This window comes from Fukomys damarensis, unplaced genomic scaffold (genome assembly GCF_012274545.1).
Source record: "Fukomys damarensis isolate Sample0158 unplaced genomic scaffold, DMR_v1.0_HiC HiC_scaffold_19, whole genome shotgun sequence".
Lineage (NCBI taxonomy): Eukaryota > Metazoa > Chordata > Mammalia > Rodentia > Bathyergidae > Fukomys > Fukomys damarensis.
In genome coordinates, this window is record NW_022900931.1 from 42,801,079 (window position 1) to 42,825,206 (window position 24,128).

At 46.0% G+C, this 24,128-nt stretch overlaps 1 protein-coding gene and 1 long non-coding RNA gene across 3 annotated transcripts; both read right to left on the bottom strand.

The window, feature by feature from the left end:
• Nucleotides 1-32: 32 nt before the first annotated feature.
• LOC117286851 lies at nucleotides 33-808 on the bottom strand. The gene is made up of 2 exons (XR_004517982.1): nucleotides 774-808; nucleotides 33-525 (listed from the first exon to the last, which is right to left on the bottom strand). It is a non-coding gene; the product is annotated as an uncharacterized LOC117286851 (long non-coding RNA).
• Nucleotides 809-7,479: 6,671 nt separating this feature from the next.
• Mgst3 (microsomal glutathione S-transferase 3) lies at nucleotides 7,480-23,266 on the bottom strand. Of its 2 annotated transcripts, none has more exons than XM_010633926.3 (6): nucleotides 23,143-23,266; nucleotides 13,624-13,747; nucleotides 12,477-12,550; nucleotides 11,717-11,774; nucleotides 9,145-9,217; nucleotides 7,480-7,729 (listed from the first exon to the last, which is right to left on the bottom strand). In XM_010633926.3, the coding sequence occupies exons 2-6, from the start codon at nucleotides 13,738-13,740 to the stop codon at nucleotides 7,593-7,595; spliced, it is 459 nt and encodes a 152-aa protein (XP_010632228.1). In that variant the 5' UTR covers nucleotides 13,741-13,747; nucleotides 23,143-23,266; the 3' UTR covers nucleotides 7,480-7,592. The 2 variants fall into 2 exon arrangements, with proteins under 2 accessions (XP_010632228.1, XP_010632229.1); XM_010633927.3 differs by lacking the exon at nucleotides 23,143-23,266 and adding an exon at nucleotides 22,344-22,480.
• Between the last annotated feature and the right edge of the window lie 862 nt (nucleotides 23,267-24,128).

Here is a 24,128-nt window from a genome sequence, read left to right on the forward strand (position 1 = left end):
TTCCTAGTAGAATCAGTAGCGCTAATTTCTACTCATTTACCTTTGTTTCTTTTTTGGTCTCTTATCATTCCTTTGAGAAAGCTGACGACTGGAACAGAGAAAAGATTAGATACTGACAGGGTCAAATTCTGCAGGGGTCAGAACTTGCTGTAGTAAGCACTTTGGTTCCATTCTGCTGCAATGAAGAAAATGTGTCTCCAGTCCTGGAACTATAGCTTGCTGTCTTAGTTCCTGTTAAATGCACAAATTGGAAGTGAAAATAGAAAAATAAATGGACAAGTTATTTGTATGCCAGTGTGTAGTATAGTGGAAATAAAATCGCATTGTTAATCCTATTGTGTGTTTTGGAACTCCTCACATCTTGGGGCTGGAGCAGGACGGAGGCTGAAAGCACTGGGCAGAGGGAGCCGTGAGCACGCAGGGCATCCACCCTTTGTTCTTCCCATGTTAGAGGCGGTGCCACCTGGCAGAGCTGTCAGACCCTTGTGACGTTCAGGCTGTTCAGTGGCCCTGCTCTCTTCCTCCCTGTAGGGAATGGTTAGTAAACAACCTTGTCATGGTTTGTGTCGAGAGGTCTCCTCAATGCTTTAGCATTCAAGGCCAGCCTGGGCTACATCGTGTGTTCAAGGCTGGTCTAAACTACATAGCGAGACCCTGTATCAAAGCAAGAGAGAGAGAAAGGGAGGAAAGGAGGAAGAGGGAATAGAAGTATGGAAGGATGGATGGATAGATTGATTTCAAAAAAGTTTTGGACCAGACATGGTGATACTCACCTGTAATCCCAGCACTTCAGAGGCTGAGGCAGGAGGATCTCCGTGTTTAACTCCAGGCTGGACTACATGGTGAGTTAAGGCCAGTCTGAGCTGCATAATGAGACCCTGTCTCAGAAAAAGTTCTGCGAATTAAGAAGGAGCCATGACTGTGGGAGCCATTATTCAGCCTACCCCACCCCTGCGTGGTCCAAAGTGTGTTCCAGCTGTCATTAGCTATTTCACAAAGTTAAAGAATTGAACGGGTTTACCTGAGAAAAGTTACCTGTTAATGAAGTGTCTCATAAGAATACAGCCAGCCATTATATGTATGAGTTTCACATCTGCAGAGCGAACATATTTGAAACTTAAAAAATGGATCAGTATGGTGGGAATGTAGCTCAGTGGCAGGGCACTTGTGTCACATGTGCAAGGCCTGGATTCGAGCCCTGGCACCACACACGCAAAAAGCATACTCAACACGTTTAGACTTCCTCATCATTATTCTGCACACAATGCAGCACGGCAACTATTTTCATAGCATTTATGCTGTACTAGGCATTGTGCACGATCTGGAGCAAGAGGATTAGCATAGGTTATATGACAGACCTGGACTGTGCCATTACATATAAAAAATTAGACCCAATTCCCAAGGAAGCAGTCACATATAGGGACCACTTACAATACTTAACACATACAAAACATACTCTGTTGGCTTTTGGCTTTCTGTCATTGGGACAAAATGCTGAGATAAAAGAGCAAAGATTTACCTGGCTCTTGCTTACAGAGGTTTCCGTCCATGGTTGGCTAACGCCATTGTTTCTGGGCCTGTGGTGAGGGAGAACATCAGAAGGGGGTGAGGGAACGAAACTACTCACCTCATGGCAGCCAGGAAGCAGAGTGAGAGGAAGGGGCCAGGTGTAATACAGACCTTCCAAGGCACAATACCAATAACCTGCTTCCTCCAAAGAGGCCCACTTCATAGTTTCTGTCCCCTCCCAATATTCCATCAAACTGAATTTGTCAGTGGACTAATGAGGTCAGAGACCTCTGATCCAGTCACATCCAAAGGCCCCACTTCTGAACACTGCTGCTCTGGGGGCCAATGAGTGGGGAACGTTTCAGATCCAAACATAGAACACACTGAGGGAAACACTGACTTAAGCAAGAGTCCAGGTCTCCTTGTGTTTGGGAAGCTGTGTTATCCAGCTATTTTCCTGGGAAATGTCTTTTTTTCCCCCCTCTACTATTCCCTTCCTTTCCCCCTCTCCCTTCCCTAGTTCCCCTTTCCTCTTGAACATTTTCTTCCTGTTTTACAGTATCTATAATACATTTTGGTGCTTATTTACAGTTTCAGTTTCTCACACCTGAGAGACTGATTTTTACATGTGTGTCGATTTCACTCAAGAATATGGTCTCAAGGTGCATCAGTTTACATAGACCGGTTGCAAGTTTATTCTTCTTTGGCTGAGTAGTACTCTGTTGTCTAAAAGAACCATATCTTTTTAGTGGGGGGTGTTGGTACCGGGGATCGAACTCAGGCCCTTGTGCTTGGGAGGCAGGTGGCAGAACCACTGAGCTAAATCCCCGGCCCCAAGAACCTTAGCTCTTATCCATTGGTTGACGGGCATTTGGGTTGTTTGGGCATCTGAAATGAATGCACACAGGATGAAGCAGTACAAATGGCAAGTATATGAAAAGGGTTCTATATCACTGGTTGTTTGAGAGCTGCACATTAAAACAACACTGGAAAAACAAACAATGCTGAGATCCCATCTCACTCCGGCAAAGAGTAGCTATTACCAAGAAATCCATACGAATGCTAGAGGGACAGTGGAGAGAAAGGAACCCTTCTCTACTGCTGATAGGAGTGCAGACTGTTTCCACCACTGTGGAAGTCAGTGTGGAGGTTCCTCAGAAAACTAGCATTAGAGGTACCATTGGACCGAGCTGTTCCCCTTCTGGGTATCTTCCTGAAGGAATTGGGAGCATGATACCATAGTGATACATACACACCCATGTTAGCTACAGCACAGTTCGTAATTAAATTGACCCAAATGCTCTGCTGTACTTCAATTCTTGTGCTAGAGGTCCTGGTGCTGCATAAGGCAAGAATCTGGCAGAATACTCAGCTACCTCATCTTTGACAAAGGAGCCAACCACCCTCACTGGAGGAAAGATAGCCTCTGTAATAAATGGTGTTGGAAAAACTATTTCAGCCTGCCAAAGATTAAAAGTAGATGCTTATCTTTCACCATGTACTAAACTAAAATCCAAGAGGATTAAAGATCTAAATATTAAAACAGAAACACTAAATTTGCCGGAAGATAAGTTAGGCAGAACTCTCGAAGACATTGGCAGAGGAAAAGACTGTGAACAAATCCTCAGTAGCACAGGAACTAGTGCAAAGAACAACCGGGATCTCATCTAATGAAAAAGCTTCTGCACTGCAAAAGAAACCATCGACAGAGCTAAGAGACAGCCTACAATGTGGGAAAAAATTTTTACCAACTGCTCCTCAGACAAAGGTCTATTATCTAGAGTATATAAAGAACTCAACAAATCAGGCCTCCCAAACATAAAAGACCGGATTCAAAAATGGGCATCTGAAATGAACAGACACTTCTCAGACAAGTAAAAGCAGCAAATAAATACGTGAAAAAATGTTCAACATCACTGGTCATTCTAGAGACGCAGATGAAAACAACACTGAGATTCTACCTCACCCCAGTAAGAATGGCTGCTATCAAGAAATCAACCAATAACAAATCCTGGCGGGGTTGTAGGGAGAAAGGAACCCTTTTCCATTGTTGGTGGGAGTGCAGACTGGTACAACCACTGTGGAAATCAATATGGAGATACCTCAGAGAACAAGGACTAGAGGCTCCATTTGACCCAGCCATCCCTCTGCTGGGTATCTTTCCAAAAGAATTAAAAGAATCATACCACAGTGATATCTGCACATGCATGTTTATAGCAGCACAGTTTGTAGTAGCTAAAACTTGGAAACAGCCCAACTGCCCACAGTTGGAGACTGGATAAAGAAGATGTGGTTTTTCTACAAATGGAACACTACTCAGCCATAAAGAATGAGAAACTAGGTCACTTGTTGGAAAATGGATACATATTGAGGCCATACTCTTAAGTGAAATAAATAAGACACGCATGTGTAAATACCGAATAGTTTCTCTGGTGTGAAAAACTAAAAGTGTAAATAAGATCCAAATTGTATGACTGATAATGTGAAATAGGAAGAAAAGGGCTAAAGCTGTAGGGGAAGTGGGAAGGGCAGGGGAAAGGAAATAAGGGAAAAGAAAAAATAAGCAAACAGGAAAAATGGAAACAAAGTCTTTGTAAATAGGGGAGGATGAAGCAGGTGAAGGGAGAGCCGGGGGGTGGGGAAAAATGAGAACCAAGACCTGTCATGTAAAGGTACAAGATCCCAACCATGAATGTAACTGTACTGTGTACTTAAAAAGTACCAATAAAGTCGATGAAAAAGAAAAAGGACAAAAGAATCTAGCAGAATGAAGGTTGGTAAAATTTGAACACCACCCCTCGCGGTCGTTCATCGAAACGTCTGTAAGACCACCGAAGTACTTGCCTGCTGTAAACAATGTCCAGGTCTCTGTCTCAGCTTCTCTGAGATGTTATCATCTGAGCTGGGCTTTCCTCCCAAATAAAAAGGAATCAGTTTCTTCTTATACCTACAGATCACGTTTTTGTCTTACTTTGCAAGGTGTATGTGGGGTAGACATCAAAGGCAATAAAAGAATTAGCAACTAGATGATAGTGTGAAGAGCCATAAAAAAATCAGATCATTAATTAGGCATGATTTTGATGGAAATCACATTACATCAATCTCATCCTTTAGACCTTGCCACAGCTTTTAATTTCAGTTAGAATAAAATCTAGACTTCTTGCCTCGACCATGGACCTTGCCCTCTGTTTTTACGTTGTGCCTCTCTTCAGTCCTCATTCCTCTGTTAGGTTTGTTCTTGCCTCGGGGACCTCAGAATTACTGTTCCCTCTTCTCCTTAGAGCATGTTTTCTCCACAGCTTCACCTTATAGACCCTTTAAAGCAAAAAGCTAAAAATCCACCTCCTTAAAATGAAAGTAGACACAGTACATACCTATGACCCTATTTCATTTATCCCAAAACATGCATTGCTATTTGAAGTTGCTTTCCTCCTATCTATATCTCCCCTCACTGGAATGGAAACGGGATGGAAACTGCTCAGTGTGGCCCAGGAGCCAGCAGCACCTGCTTCTCTGCGTCTTGTTCCTTCAGATCTGTGGCTCTGAATTTGCATTTAATAAGACCCTCTGGTGGTTTATAAGCACAATCGTTTGTCAGGCATGCTTTTAGAGCAGTGGTTCTCAACTTTGGCTGCACATTAGAGTTGCTCAGAGACCATAGTTAAAAATACTGAGAGGCTAATTTAATTGTTTTGGGCATCTGGAGTCTGAAAAGGTCCCCAGGTGAAAATAATGGGCAGCTGAGGCTGAGAACCGATACAGGTATTACCTTAGTACGGGTCCTACTAGCCACGTGTAATAAATTTAAACTAAATGAGCTCATCAGTTGCTCTAGCTGCATTTCAGGTATTCAACACACAGATGGGGACTGGTCACTGTGTCGGACAATGGAGATACAGCTTATCTCCATCATGTTGGAAAGTTCTTTGGATAGTGTGGCTTAAGAGACATGGTATGAAGTGGCTGCCTGGTATTTTATTAAGTTATAAGGACATGACAGGGATGAAAAGAGAAGCAGGTAAGCTGGGCATCCTCAGAACACAGGCCAACCTGCTTGCTGAGTCCCACCGAGCCCACAGCCCCCTCCTAGGCACTGTGCCTGCATTGTTCAATCCTCAAGCATTTTATACAAGTAGCATTACTATACCCCACTTAAGAACTAGGCCAGCTGAGATTTAGGAAGTGAATAGACTTACCACGGGGCACATGGCTACCACGGGGCAAATACAGTAAGGATACATTCAGTTTAAACCTTGGTGTGGAACATTGACTGTGAAAAGGAGGGCAAATCAAAGCTTTATGAGAACCAGTCCTCATCTTCCCAGCTTTTCTCTACACCAGTGAAAATGTCTCATGTCTCATGAACCCCACTGGAGTCTATGCTGACGTAGTCCTAACTCTCCAAAAGCCCGGAAGACTCCGCATGGCCATCTGGCCAAGGTTGACCATCTTCAGTGGCCCCCAAAGGCTCATTGTATGGAAGCCGTGGCTGACTGCCGCTGGGCTCTTTGGATGATGATCGTAGCATGGGGGTGCCAAGTTCGTCAATGGATTCATCCTAATTTGATGGCATCATTGGGAGATGGGCCCAGCTGAATGTGTGGATCGTGGGGTGTGACCTCATGGTCTGTATCTGGCCCACAGTCCCTCCCCATTTTGTTCTTTCTGCTTCCTGGCTTCTATGAAGTGAGCAGCTTTCCCCTGCCTTCCACTATGATGTCCTGCCTTGCAGCCAGCCAACCATGAACTAGAACCACAAACCAAATTAAACCTTTCCTCATGTTGTTATTCTCCGTTCTTTTCTCTGGCTAACACAATGGCCATAGCGCTCCATCCTTAAATGCCCCACCTGTGAATCTAAGCAATACAGTTGTCCAATGAAATATGCTTGGATTTTAGAGTCAGCCCTGGATTCAAACCTATCTGTCATTCAAATTGGCTACTGAGCACTTGAAATAAGGATAGTGCAGATGAAGAACTGGTATTTGGGGGCCTTTTTTTAAAAAATTAAATTTTATTCTGAACGGCCACATGTGGCTAGTAGCTCGTTATAGCTTGTGTGTAGATGTCCCACCAAAATCTCATGTGGCCATAGCTGGGGCTTTTTCAGAGGTGGTTGGATCAAGTGAGCGACTGATTCACGGTGTAATGCTAGGACTAAAGGTGGGTGATTACCAAGTCAGAGCACTGATTAGTTTGGCACTGCCCTAGTCTTGGTAACCTAGAGAGAACCTAAAAGGGCAGAAAAACACTGTTAAGGCCCCTTGCTTGCTTGATTTGCTACCTTCTTCCTGCCATGAACTATTTCTCCTCTGCATGCTGCCCTGCCTTTGAGCCAGCTGATTATGGGCTAAAACCTCTACAAACTGTGAGCCAAATCTTTCCTTCTTTAACTTTGGGTGTTGGCATTTTGTCTCAGCAATGAGAAAAAGTAACGAAGCCACAGCTACTTTCTTGCACAGCACAGATCTAGATCCAGTATTTCCTCTAATGTAGGTACAGGCACTTTCAGTTTCGGAACAGCTATCTTATTTTGCCAATTTGTATTGTACTCCAAATAACAAAAACCTTCCTCATTTGCACATAAATGTATTCTTCCCTATTTGCAACCAAATCTTTGAATCCAAATGTGGAAATTTGCATTTATCTCTATTGTTTCATCTTCTTATTTAGCCTGTCGCTTCAGGTTTTACATAATCTTGGATTGTTTAAAAAAATTCTTATTCTATTTATGAGTAGTACCAAGTGATGAGACGGTAGCTAATTAGAGCTCCAAAACTGTCCTTAATTTTTCACTGCTGTAGCGTGGTTATGATCACACTACCACAACAGGTTTTTCCCAACAGTGTAAGCCAGCTGGCGGGAGGGGGAGGGGGAGGGGAAGGGATACTTGGTACCTAAGGCTCTTCTCATGGTACTTTAGATGGAGCCTCTTCAACAAGAAATGAGTAGCAAGAGTCAGGAGGTTTAGGTATGAGGCTGTTGCCAGATAAGTTTTTATTACATTTAGAAAAAAAAATGTTAACTCGAAATAAAGGTAAGTCATTCAAAATGAATGAGAGTTTTTAAACCCCTATAATTCTTCAATGGCAGCTTTTGGGCGTACCGCCCAGGCCAGATTTAACCCAGCCAAGATGCTGGAAAGCAGAGCACACAGTTGTGCCCATCAGGGCAAAGAGGGCAATAGTCCCTACGGATCCTCGATACCGCTTTCTGGGATCTGAAAAAGAAGACAGCAAAGTTACCAGAACGTCCACAAGCTGTTCAACCACGGTATCTGGGTGTACATCTGACAGACTGGCCTTAGGAAGTTGACCAGTTCTACTCTGAGACTGTTACTGTGCTGGAGGCTGCTGGGTACGGTGGCACGCGCCTGTGACCCAGCATTCTGGGAGGCTGAGGCGGCAGAAGACCAGCCTTTCACCTAGTGAGAGCTTGTCTCAGAAATTTAAAAAGGATGGGGGTGTAGCTCAGTGTGAAGGCCCTGGGTTCAGTCCCCAGTCCCGGGGGGAAGAAAAGCTGCACACATAGTAACCTGTCACAGTAGTTTGCCTTGGCTCCTACAAGATTATGGGATAATAGTCAGTGAACCACAGTTTATCCTAAATGTCACCTGGAAGTGATTCGTTTACTGCTGACTACACCGAGCTTTGCTAGGGCAGGTGTCACTCAACCAGTCGATTCTTGTATTGAATAAATGTGATAAAATTCTCATTTTTAAATTGCCTGTTATCTTATAAAAATTGACAAAAAAAAGCAATTTTTGGTCATCCTGTATTTAAATAGTTGGACTGGTAAAGTGGCTACAGCAACTTTGCTGTAAGACATTTGAAAGTTGTCTCCCTCTTTTTCAAAGAAGTACACCTAGAAATGTCTCGACAACAACAGCTGTCTTGTTTCTCCTCTCTCCTGGGTGTATCCTTTATCGTAGTTGTTAGTGCTGAAGACTGCCCAGTTTTCATACCACTGGTTTATACTTAGCAGCAGTGTGACCTGACCTACAGCCTCCATCCTACGTCTCAGTTACCTTGTTTATAAATGGGATCTTGTCATCTATGCTACTACTGCTGAAAGGGTAAAAAGCATACGCAAGGTTTACAGAATAGCAATTGGCCCAAGAAAAATGCTCAATTAAAAAATAAGGTTTTGTGTTTTAGTTTTCTGCGACAGGGTCTTGCAAGTTCAGGCTGGTCTTGAGTTCAGGCTAGCCTCAAACTCAGCCTCCCCAAGTGCTGGGATTACAGCTGTGCACCTCCATGCCCTGCATACAAAATGCCTGGTTATACTTCAAAAGTTAGTAAAAACAGTAAACATAAAAAACTTTTCACATTAAGTATCAAGCTGTTTCTCCTTTCCTTCCCTACTTTTCCTCCTTCCTCCCTCCCTCCACCTTCCCCTTCTTTAGTTTTGTGAGACAGGATCTTCCTATGTAGTCCCGGCTGGCACTGAACTCACTATGTAGCCTCAATTGGGCTCAAACTCAAGATCCTTCTGCCTCGGCCTCCTGAGTGCTGGGATTACAGGTATCAGCCACCACACCTGGCTATTTCCCCGTTTAAGTACTGCTGAGAAGCATAATGTAACAGCACAGAATTTTAAGTTTATTTCCCTGGTCAGATGCCAACATGTGCTTACCTCCTGTGTAGTAACCATAGGCATAAAGAACCCGTCCAACAATCCAGGCCACGCCCAAGCCAGAAGCTATACGCTGAGATAAAAGGGCTACATTAGCATCTGTATTAGAGAAACAGGCAGTCTCTTTTAACACCTAGGGTTAATGCAATGTGTTACTAAAGAAAATAATTTCACAGATTTGCCAAGATAACCTGCCACAAAGTTAGGGAGAATTAAGCAGTCTCGGTGAGGAAAGTCAAACACCTGTGATCCTTCTGTGACCTGTGTTACAGCCGTGTCTCGATGTCCCCCCCAAAGCCTTGTGTTGTCATAGGTGGGGCTTTCCAGAGGTGACTGGATCTAGGGTGTATAATGCTGGGATTAAGAGTGTGTGATTACTAAATGAGTCACTGTTAGGTCTGGCTTAGTTCTGGCTAGGATTAAGGATGCCCCACCCTGGGTAGATAAAATACAAAGAATAGAAAGGGGGCAAGTGCAGTTGCTTGCATTTGCTTGCATTTGCTTGCATTTGCTCTCTTCTGCCTGCCATGAATTGTTTCTCCTCTGCAATGCCTGTCTGCCATGTCACCCTGCCTTGGAGCCAGCTGATTACAGGCTGAAACCTCTGTAAACTATGAGCTAAATAAACCTTTCCTCCCTTAACTTTGGATATTGGGTGGTTTGTCTCAGGAATGATAGAAAAGTACCTAAAACAACCTGTTCATCCACCTGAGAGTTCAACACTGGCCTAGGCAGGTTGGCCAGAAGGAGTTTCCTGGTTTGTCTCAAGGAACTCAGGGAAGCTGTGCTAGTGCTCAGGAAGGGAACAGGCAGGCCTGGGGGCCTCAGGGTGATGAGGAGGGACACTGACCAAGAGTCGGGACTAGAGGCAAAGCCATAGCATCTGAAATGGGCCTCTGGGTAGAAAGCTGACCCCAAACTCCAGCTGCTGTGTGGAAGCTGCCCACAGGGAGGGGCTGCATGCAGGTAGTGCCCATGCCCGGGAGAGTGTATCGTGCTGGGAACACTTGAACATGTGCTGGTATGGGGTCCCTTGAGAAAAGACAGTAAAAAGCTGAGATGAGAAATCCTTCCATTTGGGTGCCATCCATGGAAGGCTCCACTGGGCCAGAAGGAAGGAGTAAGAGATAAAGCAACAGCGAGGTGTGGGCACTATCGGTGTTGGGGGCTTACTATGTCACAGGAGTTATCTGTTGGAGTTGATTCTGGGTAAAGTTAAATATTAGCCAGAAGAGGAACTGAAAGTGAACACTGCAGTCTTCCCAGGTACTGTTTATAAGCTTGTATTCTCTGCTGGATGGTTTTTGTTTTTGTTTTTAACTCAAGGCCTCTGCACTGAGCTGCATCTCTAATTTTTAATTTTTTGAGACAGGGTCTTGCCAAGTGGCTAAACTGCCCATGCTTGGCTTGAATTTACAGTCCTCCTGCCTCAGCCTCCCTGAGTGTTGGGATTACAGTTGTAATCCATCACACTGTGCTGTATAATCACTATCAGTTTAAGAGTAACAGGTTCTGTCCTTGGAATGATGCAGGATGGGGGTGCTCAGGAGGCCAGGGGTGGGGGAAGAGGGAAGAGAGAGACACAGAAACCCAATATAAAAGGTCCTCCAGGTCACGAATTACATGTGCCATTCTAGCATCCAACTAACAAAGGCACAAAGCTCTCAGGTGCCGACCGAGACCTGCGCAAGACTTGGAAATGTGTGGGGAGGGCAGAGCTCTGCTCAGAACTCAGCTCAGGGGACAGTCAAGCCTGGGGAAAGGACAACACTTTCTGTCCAAGACAAAACCTCAACGGCAACTAATCGGGCTCACATAAACTGACGTGGACACCAAATCTGGGGTGGGGGTGGCTCCAAGGCCCCATGTCTGCCCTGCTGCTTTCTGCCCTCTCTCCCTCCTCTCTGGAACCCCCCTGCTGCTCACCAAACCAACCAGCAGGCTCCTGCCTTGGCCCTACCTTGGGCCTGGATCTTCCCCCCGGGATGCTGCAGACTCTGGTCCCCTCACCTCCTTTGGGTTTTGCTTACCCATAACCCTTTGGGTCGGACCTTCCTCCCTGACCAAAGTATTCAGAATCATCCTCTCCACACTCCTTTTACCTCCTTGCTTTGTCTGCTTCTGTGCACTGGCCAGAGTCTCACGGACCCATTATTCACTTATGCTCTGTTTGTGTGCGACCCCTAACTAAAAGGCAACTCCAAGGAACCAGCCTCTGCGTCTTTCATCACTGCTCAGCAGGTGAGTAAATGTTTGCTACTTGCATGAGTGAATATGGGGAATGAAAGCATTCATGGTCTTGAATTTGTTACCATCAGCTAGACCTGAGTTCAAAGTCTGATTCTCTGGCTTCAGAAAGTTAAATAGTATCCAAGGGGCTTTCCCTGCTCAGTTAAAAAATGGGGGGAATTGTCACTCACCTTTAATGGACTTTGTAAGGAGCAATTAAGTCCTTTAATTACATGCACCTTGACCCTGAAGATGCTCATGTGGCCTTCACTTCCTTTCCCCTCCCTAACAGTAGCTCAGTGAACTGGACCCAAATAGATGAGCAGCCCCTGGAGAAACTCACCGGGTGGTAAACACCTCCAACAGCCAGGAAGAACAGGAAGGGAGGGTACACTTCCAACCTGGGACAGACAGAGAGGAGCTTTGAAAAAGTGCCCCCGTGTTAATAGTGCCTATGCAGAACCAAAGTACCTTCGCGTTCTCGCTTGCGAGGTAGAAACCCGAGAGTAAAATTGAATATTGCCAAGAGGGAGACGCCCTGGTTGCTGATCCCAGCCTCTTGCACTCTGCCCAAGAGTGGAAGTGAACACAGAACATGCACAGAAAAGGGCCTCACACGATGACCCCGCGAGGGAGCCTTGGCCATGGTGGGTTTCCTCACAGAAACTGTTTGCTCTCTAGGGCAGCAAGTTCACATCAGTTTAGGTGAGACCTGCTGCAGATGCTTTAATGAAACACTACTGACATTTCTGAAAAGATTATCCAGAAATCTCCTTCTTCTTAAAAACCTTATATTTTGCTAAATATTCATCCTTTTTTTTTTTTTTTTTCCAGACAGTCTCGAGATAATAATTTAGGCTGGCCTTGAACTCACTATGAAGCCCAAGATGACCTTGAATTGGTGGTGGTCCTCCTGCCTCAGACTCCTGAGTGCTGGAATTGCAGGTATACACCATCGGCCCTGGCCTTAATGATTGTTTTAATGCAATGCCCATAATTGTCACTGCTCTCACTCAGCAAATTCGGAGCGCCAAGGGCTGAGGCGCTGGACAGGCAATGTCTCCGCTGCAGATGCCTCTGGTACCCGGCAGGGCGACACTCACGTGTTCTGGTGGGCCCGCTGAATGCAGTTGAAGAGGTGCCCATTCTCAGGATCTGTGCTGTACATGACAGGGTACTGTTTCAATAAATAAAGCACATGAGTAGCACTCAGTGTTAAGAGTTCAGATCAACCTTGAAGATGATATATTCCAAGCCATCTTCTACAGAACCCTTGACAGATGATCATTTGATTCTGCTTCCATATGTAGTCACAGACCAGGGATTTAGCTCAGTGGTGCTGCACCTGCCTTGCGAGTGAAAGGTCCTGAGTTCGATCCCCAGTACCACCCCCAAAAATTTAGTCACAGAGTTCTCAATTCACAGAAGCGAGGCCAATGTTTCCATTAAATATCTAGAAATTGGAGTTCCCCGCTGTGGTCGGACATTCAGGGCCATTCCCTGATGTTATGCATCAGTGCAGGATTTCAGAAACATCCCAGACACCATGCCACACAGCTGCTTTCCAAGTCACCAAGCGCCACACCCTTGTAAGATTCCCCCCAGTGGGGGAAGAAATAATTGAACACGTGAGAATTTTAATGGAAGTATCCATTAGAAGAAAAAGAGACAAAAGTAGATAAGGAAGCTTTAAAAGAGGCTCCAGTGAGGGAGTCTCATTACGAGTTGCTAAGCAGAAAGAGATTTAATTGCTCACTAGGGAGAACTTTAGAAATTATCCCACCCAGCTAGATCAGCTAGAACAAACGGAAGTATTTAATAGCCTTCCCTCCCGTGTCTACTGTCTACGCCCGGGCAGAGCTTAACATCTCTTTTCTACCTAGAAAACAGGAAAATAACCTGAAGACACCATCTTTAAAGAGGCACCTCAGGAAACAAAGCTGCCTCTAATCTTTAGAAAATAGCTCTCTCACCAGCAAACCGTGCTAGCCCAAAGCACACTGTTCTAATTCCAGCTTCCTGGTCTTTCTATAGAAAGGACAAAATGAAACAACATGGAAACTACTGCTCAGCGGGTCCCTGTATTTCCCACCTCTTTCCGGACACAAAGGAGCTGAATTTCTCACAGGCACATTTCTGAAACTGCCACCATCCACCACCACCAACTTACTTCTCCCTCTGTGACTGAAAACAAATTCTCAGCTAAGCCCGTGGGTCTGGACAAAAGCTCAGGCCCGTGTTCCCACTCACCTCCACCTTGTACTTCTTGCGGGCCTTGGTAACATTGATGGCGAGATGGAGAACCATGACAAAGCTGGCGGCCCCCGTCAGGATCACGAAACCATATTCCTTAGAGAGGACGGCCATGTTGGCTCTGTGGAGAAAGCAGGCCGTGATGGGGCAACTGTCCCCAGCAGTATCCCGTGGGACAAGGCCGTACAGGGCATGACGCCTCATTCCCAGCTAGGGCAACCAACAGATAAGAAAGGGGTGTTGCTAAGGGGTCAGCAGGAGAATTACTGTGTATTATGTAATAGATTTAAAAATTATCCAGATACGTAGTATACTCCCAGAGAGGCACTCAATCACATTATCATGGTTTCTTTTATACTCAGGATCGACAAGATGTAGCTATACTGTTGCAATGGTTGTAGATATAGTCACTAAACGTAGCATTTTCAAGAAATGTTTTATATGATAAAATGCTAAAGGATATGAGGAGCGGGAGACAGAGAGAGAGAGACACGGAGGGAGGACATGAGGGAAATGATTCGATGCTGTTTGCCTTTTGACAAGGGCCACAGTGAGGTCAGGAACTCTGAGGAGTCCCTGTGACCCTGGTCCAGGGGCAGAAACCTCACACTGGCAGGACATGGAAAGGCTCAGCTCAAGTGCTCTGAAAGCTGAACATGGTTCTTGAGCTTGCAACGCTGCCAACACACACAGGTTTGGGCTCCTGGGGAGCCCAGGCTGCTCCTCGTTCTTTGCTTCAAAACCAGCCCCAAGCTGATGTCTACAGCTTATTTTGAAATCTGTTTTTGAAAGAAAGACAGTATAATCCAGTAGACCAAAATGACAGCTGCAGATCTAGGCGGTAGCTGTATAGATAGTCATGGTATAATTCCTTCAACTTTTTAAAAAAATATATTTGAAGATTGTCATAATAAAATGTTTGGAGAAAAAGCTAACTTCAGCTCACTTTACAGGGCTTGGCATTTAAACTTTTGTCCTGCCCCAGGAGGAAAGAGGGAAAAGGAAAGACACACAGCATCAGAGAGAATACAGCTAGGCAGGTGGGAGGAAGCCCTCACCATGTCAAGGACAGCCAGGGCTGGTTGCCCCACAGCCTCTGAGCACCAGGTAGAGGAGGGGTCAGAGTGAGGGAAGGTACACAGGAACTGTTACAGTAAGTCAGTCAAGAGATCTTAAACCACCTGCTCAGAACATGCAAGCAAGGAGGTCCCTGTCTGAAGTGTTAAAATGTTGGTTCCTGCCGTGTGTAGAGTACACACCTGTAATCGCAGCACTCTGGGAGGCTGAGGCAGGAGAATCACAAATTCTGGCCCAGGCTGGGCAACTGAGTTACTTAGTGAAATCCCATCAAAAAAAAAAAAAAAAAAAATTAAGGGCTGGGCTGGGGATTTAGTTCAGTGGTGCTGTTGCCTGCCTCTCAAGGGTAAGGTCAGGAGTTCGATCCCCAGTACCAAAAAACAATTAACAGTAACAATAACCACCACCACCACCACAACAAAAAAACCCCAAAAAACAAATTAAGGGAAAATGTCTGGGAATGTAGCTCAGTGAAAGGGCCCCAGGTTTAGTCCCCAGTACAGAAAAATAAACTTCCTGACAAATGTCTGGCTTCTATCTCCCTTGGAAGCCTAGGCTCTCACCTTCCTTCTCTCCCCAAGTTTAGAAAATCAAGGCAAGTAAGAAGCTACAGTAATACTCACCAGAACAGAAACACAGGGTGAATAATTCTGGACTCCTTAAAAATACAGTGGGGCCTTGGTACTTGCTGGTAAGGCCCTGAGAGTACCAAAAAAGAGAAACCAAGCCAACTGTTTTGGCAGGAAAGCCACTGAGTCATGAGACAATGATACCAACAAGTTCCAGCTTGCACGCGAGTATTGGGACAAAACGTTCAGGTCCAAATGTGCCAAGTACCAAATTCAACAAGTTTCAAAGCAGCTAAGTATCAAAGTATAACTGTAAGTAATAGTGTGTGTGCCCTCTGCCCTCCCTGATGCTGCTGAAGTTAAATACATCGGGATTGAAGAGACCACTGAAAGTGAAGTCATCTCTAATTTTTCCGAAGAAATGAAGTACACTTGCTGTATGTCCAAGTTGGCAAGTCCAGAGTTAGCTGGCAGAACCCTCACCCTGGACAGGGTGTTGGGCTCCCTGGCACAGTGGGGTTGCTGTGTCGGAGTTCACTCTGAAGTAGACCCATTTAACAGAAAAGGAAACGGAAGCTCTGACAGATGAGGGCAGACTGAGGACCAGAACACTAGAAGTTGACCTCCGTTTCTCTGCTCTGAAAGGGTGTCAGGTTGCAGGACAAGAGCATCTTGGGTAGGTGTCTCTGTTGTGGGCGAGAAGCACTCAGAAGGCAGCTGCCCCACAATGAAAAATTAGTATTTAGGACCAAAGTCCTCTCAGAATACAAATGCAATCTGCCAGGTGTGCACACATTGAGATGGAAGTGGTAACAGCATCTTTCACTCACACCCGGTGAACGTGACTCCTCAGACTTTGTGGAGTGAGTGTGACCCTGGATGGGGCCGGGCAGAGCCAGGCAAAGTTCCTTGAAAAGCCACAGCATTCACAGGAAGCGGGACCGAGTCTGATGCTAGAGTGGGTGGTTTGCAAAGGAGCGGGTAATCGTCCTGTAGTAGGGACAGGGTGGGTGCTCAGGCGGCAGAAGACCTGGTGGCCCTGCAGCTGTGGAGACATCAGCACAGGCACAGGGACAAAGCCCGGAAAGCTGCCTTCCACAAGGCAGAACAGCCCTTCCCAACGCTCCAAGCACTCCCACGGGGGATCCCACAACCTGCACTTAGAGCAGCCAACTGCAACAGCCACTAAACTCCCATGCAGAGGGGACCATGTGGCCTGGCCTTGTGTCACGCACAGGGCGCACAGTCACGGTGTACAGAAACGGGAAGGACGGGAGCGGTAACTTCAGGCGGCTTTCAGGAATGGCTCCCCCAGCCCACACCCGCACCCGCACCCGCACCCATGAGGTAATGCTGATCATCTGCTACAGGGCGCAGTATGAAACGCGAATGTAACCAATTCATGTTTCTTTTTCTCCCTAGAAAGTAGCTACCAAAACCCTGGAAAGAGGCTGTGGTGGCCTGGGCCTGAAGTCCCGGCACTCTTGGGAACATGAAGACAGAAGTTGTCCAGCCCAGCCCCCTGGACAACTTAGAGACTTAGTGTGATTCTGTCCCCACATTAAAAACAAATAAACAAACAAACAGCATTAGGCAAGGGAATGTAGCTCAGTGTGAGGGCTCTGAGTTCTATCGCTCATACTGAGAAGAAAAGAAAACTACCCAACAAATAATTATGAATTAACAAGAAACTCAGAACACAGACAAAAACTCTTCCCAGAAGGGAAGTAAGAAAACAATAAAGGCTTGCCCTATAAGGAAAGGTTCAGCTTAATGCAGCCAAGTTAAAAAAGCAATTTACCATTTGCCGAGTCTTTATTTCCTAGACTCCAGGGCAAAGAGAGTGTGTATCAGCGTGCACAGAAGGGACAGTTCGCGGGGCCACACCCTGGGCCACACCAGTGCCCTGCTAGCGATAGCGTCCAGAGAAGGCTTGAGTTGCTGATAACTCACGTATGGCCTCCTGTGGTGGGAGCGCTCATTTTATACTGCACAGCAAGCTCTGTGGATTGTTTCCCTGGGCTGAGTCACCGGCAATCCTCTCGTGGGCCCAAAGAGACAGCGAGGGGACTTTGGCCTAGGCTTTGTCTTCTGCAAGGTACTGGGCCCAGCAGAGGCTCTGCCTTGAATGCTTGCACTTCGGTTTTCCTGCTTATCAGTGAGCTACTCCAACATGCACTGGAACAGTGATCAGTGAAAGCAGCGGGCATCTCCCTCCACAAGGGCTACGCTGAGAACAGAGAGCGCAGATGTAAAGTCTCCTAGTTGCACTCTTTATAGGCACTGCATGAATGCAGCAGAGGAACAGAGTCAGGGCACAACAGCCTAGGAACAGGCAGGAGCTAGACCCAGGATCTTAGGGGCACTTTACACAGAGGATTGGATCATCTGCAAAAATAAATGCAAAAATAAACTTCCTTTTCAATGTGGATGCCTTTTAATATTATTATTATTGTTGTTGTTGTTGTTATTCATCAGTTGCCCTGCTAGAACCAATGCATATTGAGTAACAGCAGCAAGAAAAGGCACCCTTGTCTTCCTTACCTTAGGGAGGAAGCATTCAGTTTTTCTCCATTATATACATACAATGCCCCTGGCAGGGTTTCATGAATGTCCCCTTTGAGAATAGTACAGAAATCTAATTATTTCTATTAAAAAAAAGAGCAGCACTTCTATTTGTAACTTTAAAGATTCACCAATGTATATATTACCTGCCGAACAGGATTTGCTTGAGGTCGGCAGAAGAGAACTAGCAATGGTATTTTTGACACAGGGGAGATGTGGGTTATATAAGCCCCAGGCCACACCGGGTTTACTGGGAGAAGAGATGGAGGACTGCTACCAGCGGGGACTGGGGTCTCTCAGTGGGTGGGACGGCACTCAGGGCCACAACTGCACTGCAACCAGCCCACACCAAGGGCTGCAAGTAAACAACAGGCACCACTGCAAAGTTTCAGTTTAGGAGTCCTGTTTTCAAATGAGGAAGCATTGGTCTCTAACACCCACAAGGTTTGTTTTATTCTGACCCCTGAGTTAGGAACGCAGGGTTTCTGTAGAAGGTATTTGGCCAGGGTGTTCTCTATTAGGAGGCTCACTGACCAGTCTCCTGGGATCCTAATTATTTTAGTGTTAATGCTTCATTCAACCTTTCCCTCTATTTCCTGTTCCTGACAGCCCTGCTTTATCTCACTGGGGCAGGACTCCAGAAGCCTTTCCCAGAAAACTTTCTGAACTACTTGAGGGGATCCTCCTGGGGTGGAGCTTTTTATCACCGTGCACCCAAGCCCCTCTTGGCTGCTCCACAGAAATGCGCCAGGGCACAAGTGGCTTTGCACAAATGGAACAAAAGGCAGGCCTTAGGGGTGTGGTCACTTGCCTCAAATAGTGCAACACTTGAGCCACTGCTTTACTGCTCCTCCTTTTTCTGAACGGCAATCAGATTTTTCAGAGACAGATTTTGCCTCTCTGTAGAATCTAGCTCGTGTAATGGTAACCTCTGCTTTTACCTGTGATCCTGCTCTCAAACCATACTGCCATTTGTCACTACTGCTCTGTGTGTGTGTTTTAATGCATCCAAGAATGGGACAGTGATAAAGCATTCTCAGATCCACCGGGGGCCCATTTTCCAATGTTTCACTGAAGAAGGAAAGGACTTCATCGAAGTCTTTATATAGCTGCCTGTGCTATTGGACCAATCTTTCTTATATAGGGTCTTATCTAACGTGGCAAAAATCAACAGTTAATGAGAATGACTCAGAAGGATGGAAACTTTAAAGGTTGGCTTGATTATACCAACCAAATGCACTTTCTTTAAGTCCCAAACAGCAGAAGGTAGTTCAAGAAACCCTGACATAGAACTCGGGGTCCACTCAAAGCCTCTCCACCCCCAGCTGCCCAGCCTCCCTTCCACCTCTGGATTTTTCCTTAAAGGAACAGGCCTCAAAATTATCGCCAGCCTCCTGAGCCCACCCAAGAAGCTGGGGGCAGTAACATAAAAATAATAAAATGTAATAAAAAAGTAATTTTCTGTCTCCACGAAGGGAGTGGCGAAGGAGGGTTACAGGATTTTCCTAGGTTTATCCTACATTTTCAAAATGCCACATCTGATCCATTTCTAAATTAAACAGATAAAATTTGTTTGAATATCAAACCTTCAAATGACCACTAGACTTAAAAGACATTTCAGAGAAGGAATTAAAAACATAGGTAGCACGATGCAATGAAGCAGTGGAAGAGGGAGGTGCATCATAAAAGAGCCTTAGATACGTCATTAACCTGTTTTCCAACAAATTACCTTTCAATCCATACGGTAAATAGCATCATATTCTTCAATCGATTAACTATGTAAATGTAAATCCTTGAATTATTTTGTGGTTTAAAGATAAATTGTGCACATTCATAAGGAAGGGTATATTCACCTCTCTGGGTCCTTCCTTCTTTCTCTGCGTTCTGGCTGCTATGGGTTGAGCGGCTTTCCTCCACCATATTCTACTTCCTTAGAGCCAACCACAAACTAAACCCCTAAAAATTTGAGTCAAAATAAACCTCTCTTTCTTTAAAAAAAAAAAAAAGTATTCTCTCCAATGGCACCACATACTCAGTAACATTATGACACAGAAACACAATCAGGTGAGTAGAAACAGCATCACCTGTCCAAGTAGCTAAGGAATGACTTCCTTATGAATTCAGGTGAGGCCCAACAGCAGCGAGTGGGTCTAACGTGGTTATTTCCCACCAGGCATGGTGGCACACACCTGTAATTCTAACACACTGGGAGGCCGAGCAAGAGCATCACAAGTTCAAGGCCAGCCTCAACAACTTCATGTCAAAGCAAGACCCTGGCTCAAAACAGAAAAATAGAAGGACTAAATGCCATGCATCGTTCAAGATCCCAGAGGGCAACAACGGTTATCAATGCTGAGAAGGAAGTTCCCGCCCTCCGGAAGGCACAGTTGAGTGTGCGTGTGTGCGTGTGTGCGTGCAGAGGTGAGAACAACACAGGGCAATCTTAAAATGGGACAAGAAGGTATTAACAGTGATGGGTGAAAAAAACAGGCAAAAAAAAACACCAAGCGCAGAGGGTACACACAGGAGTGGGCTTCCCTTTTGTAAGAAAGGGAAAGGAGACCAGCGTGGTGAAGGGCAGTATTAGAGATTAGAGGAAGAGCAGTAGAAAATTCAATTCGTAGTAGTGCTTTTTATCAGCACGAATAGTTTAGTATGTATCAAAAACCTGTCCTAAGCAGTTCATCAACACACCTACCTCCTTTAAACCCTCACAGTATCTCTATGACAGATTATCACTTCCATTTTGCAGGCGAGGAAACTGAGCATCAGAGAGGATATATCATGTGCCAAGGTCACACAGCAGAGTGCAGCCTAGACGCCCATGCCTCCCTGCAGTCTGTTGTCTCTACTTTGCTTTCACTGTTGGCTCTTCTGTCCCTGAGTAAGGTCAAAGGGCAAGTTTGACAACATCTGACCTCTTTTGAAACAGCTCTGCCGCTCCAGACCCACTCCTGAGCATAACATTAAGCGGTGACTAATTAAAGCCTGTTTTTAATTGGGAGGAAAAAAAAAAACTTGGAAGAGCTCTAGAAGGGAACATTTTCATCCCATTCCCAGCAGTGCAGTATAACTGAAGAAGCTGAGATCATAGGAAGGCAAACACCTCCTCTAATCTTTAGTCATACAGGTTGGAAAGGATCAAAGCAATGCAGAAATGTGCCCTCCATTTCTACACCATGATTCCCACACACCTATCCCTTCACTAACAATACCCAGGAACTAAGGCAAAGAAGCTATGACTTCCAGGGAGAGGGGCAGATCTCAAAGGGGTTACATTGATACCGCTTGGATCTTTGATTGCAAGAGGCGCAGGTAGATTGTAGTTAATTCTTAGCAGAAGCTGAATCCTGGCTAGGGTACCAGCCATCTAGTGAGGGAACTGCTGAGGCTGCTGACTCTTGCCCAAAAAACACGGCTTGACCCTTCCATGCCTCCCTGTACTTCGAATGAAGCTTTGGCACAATTGTTTGCAGAAGTATAACATCAGTTTTGTTTTTTGTTTTTTGTTTTTTTTTTAAAGTGGACTAACGCACCAAAAACTTACAACCCATGTTCTGGTTAATAAACAAGTTCACTCTAGACAGGTAAATAAACAGATACTGTATAAGAGATTTTATGTTACAGAGCAATAATCTCCCTGAAGATAATGCTGAGTTCTGGATACAGAATCAGAATGTTTAGGTATGAATACAGGGATTTATGTCGACTACACTTAGATGTGCCATTGGCACTAAATTACTTCTGACAGATTGATCTGACATCCGCCTCAATCCAGGTAGCCCCAGAGCTTTTCAGCATCCTCCGGATATAGGTAGAGCCTTTCTTTCATGTATTTTTCTGGTCTGCACTAACCTCCAAGTGAACAGGTTCCCTTTCCAAATTGTGTTTCCTCAGAATTCTAGGCCATCAGGAGAAAATCTAAATAAGAAGGAAGAAAGCCCTTTTCTTGTTTGTTACTAATTTAAGGAAGCCCCTGGAGTGCAGGATCTATGGTTGGTCACAGTATCTATCACTGTACTTTTATATATAGTAACATTGGTTTAAAAAAAAATCACTTGACAAATTTTCTATATTTGTAACATTGTGTCAGGAGGGAAGCTTAACAGACTGTCTTCCCAGGAGTGAAAGTATTTGTTTGGATGTTAGAAGGCAGTTTTATTTAAGTCTTCAGTTAAATTTAACTGCTGTGAGGATAAATATTATCCATTCCCTGACTCTGATAATATACTCTTAATTCCAAATTGACCGAAATAAAACATGGCTGGAACTGACCGGATTACCTTGGGTGCTGCCAGAAACTGCAGGCTTCAGGTGACTTCCACCAGATCCCACCCTAAAACCCGCAGCAATGCCGCAGTATTAGGCCCACCCCACACAACTGCAGCAGGAAGCAGCCTCACATTCTAGGACGCTCCCTTTCCCCAGGGAAGTAAAACCCCACTCCTCCCTGGCCCATCCAACCATCTGTCGTTGCTTTTCCTGGACTTCCTTTCCCACACTCACTTGTTCCTCGGGCTACTTGTAAATTTCGTGACTTCCAAGGAAAGTATTCGCAGTAGCCACAATTTAGAAGAATGACTCAGTAACAAGACTCCGGCCTCTTCCACCGCCCTGCAGCTGCTCCACCTCTGTGCCCCGTGCCTCTCAGCAGCAACGTCAGATAAGAAGGGAAATATTTGGAAACCCTCGGAAGAGACAAATAAAAATTCTCCTCCGGGCCTCCACCCACCCTGAGGATTCTCCTACCCTAACGCAGGGGAAGGAAACCACCCGTTTACAGGTTCCAATATAATGTTTTGGCGAGGAAGGAGGAAAACAAACAATTCCCTCTGAGGCTCTCCCCGAAGGATCCTAGCAACACATCCGCAGCGGGCACAGAGCTCCAGGCCACTTCTGAAACCACTGTTACCGATCGGGCCTGCACAGTGCCCCGCTCGCCCAGCCTCTGTCCGCGAGCTGCAGCTGGCAAGGTCGGGTGGGCCCCAGAAGGTAGAAAGGGGGAGCCCCGGGGCCGCACAGCAAGAGGAGAGGAAACGAGGGAACTGTGGAAGGGTTGACCTTGAGAATCTCGCCGCGTTATAGACAGCAAGGCAGGGTCTCCCTCGGGCACTTCAAACCCACTCCACCAGAAAGAATGCAAAGGGGGAAGAGGACAGAGAGCAGAGGATGCAAAAGCACAGTCTACAGATAGGGGAAGGGGTCAGGGAGAGATCCTGTTAGCTCAGAGCGGCTGAGATACCGGCCGCCCAGTGAGGGAGTTTAAGTGCCTCCCGAGGGCCAGCCCGCAGGTGCCAGCACTCACCTGGATCACCTTTGCACGCTAGGTTCACACCCAAGCTGCGCAGCTCAGTCTGGGTAAGGGTCTCACAGTTCGGGGAGCAGGCCCCGCCCCTCCCGGATGGTCACGCCCCCAGCGGGGCTCCCGGGGCGGGGCTTCCGGGCTCGGGACTTCCGGGCCGGGGTTTTAGGGCGCGCTTTCTCAATTTGTCAACTCTTGGTTACAAGTTGGGAGGCAGAGATTAAATTCTCTTCCGGCTCCTGGTAGTACAGAGATTTACCAAATCTATAGATTACTCCCTTCTCCAAATGCCTTCGGGGCCACCTTCCAAAACTGTCCCAACAGGTTTATTCTTCTCGGATCGGGTTGTTAGGAATTTATCCCAAGCAGAGCCACCGTAGTTTGGTTTTGGCGCGGCTCTCGGCAGGATACACAGGTCTCAACGGCGCCTGCGCGGAAGTGGGACCTTCTGGACTAGAGCTTCGCTGGGGCTGTCAACTTGGGAGCTGGAGGTGCGGGGTGTCTCGCTGCACTGCTCACCTCCTGAAAGGATTTAGGGTAGCTAGGACCTGTGAGTGTTCCTAACTATATATTGTTCTGTAGAGAGTTGGTCGCGCGGTCCTGCCCTGCCTGCAGTTTTTGCGCCGCCTCCAAGATCATTGACCTCGGATAGAGGCCTGGGCTGCAGTTTGCCCCGGGTTCCGCCGCGGAGGCGAGCTCGATCGCAAAACCACTAAAATTAATGCTTTTCTCATGTTTCCAGTACCTGGCATTGCCCCGGACGCTCCTCGCCGTAGCAAGGGCTGCCACACCTCCCAACCTGCGCCATATACTGCCTAATTTAACTATTTTGAGTTCTGTTAAGACCCACGGTCCTCCATTAATATCTTATGTTTGGGGGGATTTCTTACATCTGATTATTTCAGGTTGAGGCCTGGAAAGGCTGTAATCTAGACCTTGGGAGGCTCTAGGCTGGGTAGTGTGGGTTCTTTTTTATTAGCTTGTCTTAT

Bases quoted from the DNA above. Each gene is read 5' to 3' on its own strand.
- Mgst3 (XM_010633926.3), bottom strand. From the start codon at position 13,740: ATGGCCGTCCTCTCTAAGGAATATGGTTTCGTGATCCTGACGGGGGCC. The intron at 12,551-13,623 runs GTGAGTGGGAAC...TTATTGAAACAG, and splicing joins GCAAGAAGTACAAGGTGGAG to TACCCTGTCATGTACAGCAC. The intron at 11,775-12,476 runs GTGAGTGTCGCC...TGTCTGTCCCAG, and splicing joins CAGCGGGCCCACCAGAACAC to GTTGGAAGTGTACCCTCCCT.